Below are 6,124 nucleotides of genomic sequence, written 5' to 3' on the forward strand. Positions count from 1 at the left end.
TCCCCAGGATCTGTTGTGACAGCTGATACAAGTCTAGCCATGCTTGCCCTCGCCTACAGGAGCAGCACACACTCATCTGCCCTATCCAGGTGCAGGAGTATTCTGCAGTCCAAGAGTGCCGTGGTCTGCACTGCTACTCGGACGGTCGTCTGCTGATCTAACTGTTTTTCTCTGCTTCCAGGAGAGAAATACGAGCTGCACGCAGGAACAGAGTCCACTCCCAGTGTGGTAGTGCATGTCTGCGACAGCGACATGGAAGAAGACGAGGACCCAAAGAATTCTCCAAAGCCAAAAATCATTCAAACTCGGCGCCCTGGTCTGCCACCGCCTGTATCTAACTGAGCCTCTCCGGCAGAAGCAGCACATCTCTCCTCCGGCACAGCTCTTGGTTTTTGTTTGCTTTGTTTTGTTGAAAGGCAGCCATTGCCTTTTGAGTACCAGGACATTAAACTCATTGAAATCCCTTCACAGTAATCAAGCCTATGTAATAAAAGGGCTAGGAAAAAGATCTTTGTATATGTAACCATATCACACACCAACAAATAGATTTTTCTGGAAAGGACAAAACAAGGCTGAAGAAACAAGGGAGGGTTTCAGTCTAAGGATTTTTTCACAGCTATAATTTGCATGCTAAACACCACTATCAGAGAGATTGTTCAGGGTGGGCAGTTAGGCTGATATCAGGCTTGATATTCAGACTCCCAGAATACTTGCTAGTGCCCTGCATCGAGCAGCCTGCTCCTCCGCCCTCCTCAGTTCCCCAGCAGACCTAAATCTTTGCCCTTTCTTTAATTTTTTTCAAGGGGGGCGCATGTGTTGTTTTTAATCTACTAGCAGCTTGGTGGCCTTTTCACCCCCCTGGAATTTTCTGTGAGGAATACTATCTTTGCAACATTTTTAGAAACGGCAGAAAAACACCCTCTTCCACCAACCGCTGTGGAGTACGCTGATCCTTAATGGTGGCAGGGGTGGGAGACAGAGCTCTCTGGGCTGAGGGGAGAGGCAGCAGCTTGCTGGAGGGTCCGGTGTCTTTCAGTCCGTCTCTCTAAGGAGGAGGGAGCCAGAATATCAATAGGGATTGCCATTTTATCCCCCGTAAAGGTATGAGGGATACTTCTCTCTGAGCTTGAGGAAGAAAGAGAAGCTAACTGACTGCTCGTTTAAGATGGGATTCATTGCTCTCTGTCATAGCTGTAAGTTCTAATCATGGCACAGGCTGAATGCTTTCCTAGTGGTGTGTTGAATAGCCCTGAAACTGTTAGTAATGACTCGTACATCTCTAATATTCAGACCTTTTCCCTCCCCACTTCCTGTGCTTTAAAGCCCGTTTTGAGCTGTATGCAGTTTGGATTTGTGGAGGTGAGGAGAGGTTAGTTGGTGTTCTTTTGTTGTTTGTTTTTTTTTTTCTCTTTTTTTAGGCCAAAGAAAACAGGACCATAATTACACACTTGAAATTAGACTGCATGCAACTGAATCCCCGTTTTTCCACTCTGTCCTGCATGTTTCTTTCACTTCCAATGTATACTGGGTTACAAAAATTGTTCTGTGTTTTCATCATGGCTGACAGCAGACAAATACTGGATTCCCTGTCTGGCAGACCTTCCATGATGATTTTTTTTTTTATGCGTACTTGTCATTTTGAGAACATATTTTCTAGACATTTGAGCTCAGATTTTGCATATATTTAAGCATGCGCTTAATTTATGCACGAGTAGTTCCACTGAAATTAATACTGCAGAAAACTGAGCATATGTGTAAGATACGGTGGGATTTTTAAGCTAATTAGCTGCAGCTGTACTCCCAACAGTGACTATAAAATGGCACAGTGAGATTCCACGGTTTAAAATCCTTTACAAGTTCAAATAAGTAAATATGTCTTGGAAGCTCATTCTGGGATCTGAAAAGTCAGCTTAGGTTCTGTAATCAAGATTTTTGTCATAAAACCTAATGATCCGGTTTCTGAGGGAGGGTTCCATTCCACCCTTAATTAGCGGTGAGGCTACAGGCTTCAGCAGAGGCAAGTCCCCCTTGCTGGGCTGGTGGCTCTGCAGGGCTGCCAGGAAAAAAAGCACGTTGCTCGGTCGGTGAAGACAGGAGATGCCATTCTCATGTAGTTCATTCGCTGACCACCCCCTACTGCTCCCATTGAGCTGTAGTGCTTTACTTAGCATATGCCTATGATGTGATACTTGTTACTGCATTATGGACGTCGTCGTGCGTGTGTTACACTAATAGAAGCACGTTAAATACAGCCGAGACTGAACAAAAAATGGGGCTTTAGTATCCTCGTGATATCTGTGTAAAGTTGTCTTAAAGTAACTCCTTATTTTTTCAGTGATGCATTTAGAATTGGTTTCAATAAATAAATTGTCACTCAGTGCCCTAGGACCTGACACTCCTGTTGAAAACACCGTCGTAGGCCACCTGCAATATTTCAGGAGTAACACCGCTGTCTTTTTTGAGGACATACAGAACGCTAAGGTCCATGGGTTTTAGACCAGTGTAAACAGGGAGAGTAAGATTTAAACGGCTGAGATTTTTTGTCGATATATGCTGTATGGAAGAAATTACTTTCCCATCATCAACTGATGTAAGCGATCAGCGATCATCTCCAATCAAAGCTGATACTCTGGATTTTTTTACATGCAAAAGTGTTGGAGGCTGAATCTGGTCCTTGTATCCATGTACTCAGACTTTGGAGAGACTTGGTTCTGAACCGCCGACTTTGGCCTCAAATGGTGTAAAACTATACTGCAAATTAAAGCATTGGATCTTAAATGGTCTTTCCTCAAAGTGCATTTTCAGACGTTTAAGAGCAGGCCCCATTCAATGACTACTCTTTGTCTTTATAAAACGATGTAGTACTACCCAGGAGGGACTGGAACATAGCTCATTGGTTAAAGCACAGAAATAGAAACACAGCTACAAACCTGAAAACTCAAAGAAGCCTGTTTAAACTGTGGTCAAAGCTTATATATCACCTTTATATGCTAAAACAATGGTCATCATAGAAAAATGTTTCAGGTATTATGGAATAATGTCCCCATCATAAAAGTAACAGCATTTGTGACTCTTAAGGTAGCATTTTGCTAAAGGCTGGTTCTTGCCTGGCACAGAAGAAAGGCTTCGGTCAAAAAATGCTGACCATCTGGAAGAGTAACTCTCCTAGTTAATTCCGTAACTCACAGAGAGAGCCCCTACTCACTTCAGCAGGAATCTTCTTTGGTGAGCTCAGTCCCTCTGACTTGCACTTTTCCCAGGGTGTCTGCAGTGCTAACGTAGCTTCTCTCATGTTGTAATACTGTAGATTGATAAGAACGAAACCTCTGTGTTACCTTGCAGCTCCTGATGCACAGTGACACAGACGACGGGACGGCCTTTTCGTTTCCTTCCCGAAGCAGGAGCCTGGGGAAGGCTGGCAGCCGAGCCCCGGGGCCCTCTGTAGGGTGGGCCTTGCTCCCGCTGCTGGCTGGAAATTAAAGAAGGAACTCGGGAGTACAGCTGCTGTTTCTGTTGCCCGCTGCCTGCTTGTCCTTTCTGACCTTTCAGATACGAAATCAAAATGTTGATGACTTCCTAAGCACAGTTAAAAGCATGAAAAATGGAGAAAGGGTATTTTGGAATCTGCTCTTTTGGAACAAAAGAACAATTTTTGTGGCCTTGATTTTTGTAATTAAGACGAGGTAGTACAAACTCCCCCTTCCTAACACACACATTCACACTCAAGTACACTTTGTTTTCAGCAAGAAAACATGGTGAGAGCATCCTCTCTTCAACCAAGACTGCAGACATAGTTATTGTAAAGTGCTTTATATTATAAAAATGTGCCCCGCAGATAAATTGTTTAACATTTATTTGATCCTAAATTCGGTGGGAGGGGTGGGTTGTTATTATTTTGGTCTTTTTCCCCCTCCCTCCCATTCAGCAACAGCGAAAAAGCTTTCTGCAAAGAGACAGACTGTTCTTTGTGCAGAGTAACAGGCTGAACCATCTTGCACGACTTGATTACAGTGGTATGTCTGAGCACTGTGACAGATTATGTTAGCATTTCCATTGTATTGTACATACTTTTGAAATATTCTATTTAGTCATATTTTATAGGAGTATTAAAAAGCTATTGGCTAATTAATCACTTTTACACTTGTATAACTCAGAGCTTAGTTTAAAAAATAAATATGGCAAACAATATTTTTGTGTTCTGCTTGCATTGGCATTTTGAAAAGCAACGTTTAAAGAGTTAAGCGATATAAATAAACTGACTAGTGTGGTATACACCACTGCTCTCTTAACTGGTAGAACTGAAAATGCTTAAATGTGTGACATAGGCCAAACTCTGTTTCAGTAGAAATTAGGGAGGAAAAGTAGCCCTCTCGTTGGCAGGATATGCCATGTTCCATTTTAAACTGCTGCAGTTTCACGGAGTCATGTGAACTTGCACTGGTTTGCGTGGATTTGGCTAGGTGTACGCAAAAAAAGAATACAGCACAGTCCCCGCTGAGCGAAAGCACATCCCCGACAGCCGACGCGGTTCTTCCTGTGCTTTTGTTGTACTGGGGAATGAGTGCTTGCCTAAGGAACATGGCATCCAGCTACCATCCAGGCTGGGGAAAAGCTTCTATTAACATTAATTATTACAAAAATCAAAACTCATTGTTTGTAGTCTCTTGTGTCAATTCGTACTGGATCTTGCAAAGGACTGGAAACCAGGAGGTGAGTTTGCTGATTAACTGTCTTGTGAAATTCTTATATTTGATCACTCAGATCTGCATTTGGAAACATGATTTTTTTTTTCTGGGTGCCTGGCATAAAAAATTCAGTTTCTCAAAGGATGATTGTTCATTATTCTGAAAAGTAGATCTGCTTACAAAGTCTTGTTGGAAATGTAAGCTCTGAGCTCACTGATTCCTTTTGAAAAGACAGGCCTTAACATCTGTGTTTTGATTAGAAAAAGTAGTAGTAGTCGTCTTCTTACGGAGTCCTTCAGAGGTAAAATGCACTATAGGAGGCCTGATCCGTTCTTCACTGTTGAGCAACAAATGGTCTTCCCCAACTACAGTAAGGTTCTTCATCTGATCCGACTGAAATGTCGCATTACCTACATGCCGACTGCGGCTCTTCCGTCTTGCTTGGCACTGGACAGAAGCTTCAAGGCCTCAGTGGTAGATGGTAGGAGCTGCGTGTCCCGGAGCATCTCAGACTGGGCTGTGGTTGAGGACACGACTGTCTGTATGCGTATAACTTCGGCACGCGCTTAATTTGCACACACAAATGGGCAGTATTTATTCATCTGGGCATTTGTGCATGCAAGCGATAACGCACAACCTAACCCTGCACGATACCGACTCAAGGGAGTTAAGAGCATTTCTCCCAGCTGCAGCAGGGGCCTGTGGCTTCCGTGGCTCGTGCCTTGGTAACCCACAGCCGAAGCTCTCCGTACTTCATTACCGACAGTCTGGCTGTTGCTGTTCCTTGCGCAGCCCTGGTTTTTTGTCCTAAAGAGTGACAATCAAAGCAAGAGAGATGGTGATTTGAGGAGGACGTGTTGGGAAGCGGAGAGCAGGCTCCAGCTCTGCAGCTGGCTCTGTGGTGACCACCTCCCTCCCTGATGATCGGCCCAGCTTCTTGAAATGGATTCAGCAACTCGCAGGGGTTGGGGCCTTCGGTGTTTTACTGTTGGTGACGAAATCCGTAGTCAGTTTGGTGGTGTTACAGGCAGACTTACGGGAAGAGCTTGCCTGAAGTGAAGGCAATACCTGTCACGGACCTGGGGAGCTGGAACAGGCTTTCTGAGGAAGAGGGGATTTAAGCAGGTTATCGTGGATATCCTGATTAAAGTGCATTCAGATCGCCTCCTCTAAAGAATCTTTACGAAATTTATTTTTGTTCCTTCTTCAGTGGTAAACATTTTACCACTAAACATTTAGCCACTTTTGACTTCCTCTCACATACTAGTGTGAATTTAAGACCTTTGCATTTCTTTGATTCCCCTCTGCCCAAGAAATCATATTTAGTTCTGTTTTACTAAAAAGCAAAACCAGGTATGGATTAAAATCCCAGACAGACCTTTGCTTATACTCATCCTCATGCAATGCTCTTGAATAACTATGCTAGCAAAAAAAAACCC

General features: G+C 43.6%; 1 protein-coding gene across 3 annotated transcripts in view; it reads left to right on the forward strand.

Moving 5' to 3' along the window:
- Positions 1–4,188, forward strand: part of RCAN2 (regulator of calcineurin 2) — a 92,213-nt gene extending 88,025 nt beyond the window's left edge. For all 3 annotated transcript variants that reach the window (XM_087773444.1, XM_009467333.2, XM_009467335.2), the window contains one exon: positions 182–4,188. In XM_087773444.1, the coding sequence (XP_087629570.1) occupies positions 182–342 (161 nt within the window). In that variant the 3' untranslated portion in view covers positions 343–4,188. The remainder of the gene's footprint in view (positions 1–181) is intronic.
- The last annotated feature ends 1,936 nt before the right edge of the window (positions 4,189–6,124 follow it).

Source organism: Nipponia nippon, unplaced genomic scaffold (assembly GCF_047370975.1).
Source record: "Nipponia nippon isolate SJK-2023a ecotype South Korea unplaced genomic scaffold, ASM4737097v1 scaffold_4, whole genome shotgun sequence".
NCBI lineage: Eukaryota > Metazoa > Chordata > Aves > Pelecaniformes > Threskiornithidae > Nipponia > Nipponia nippon.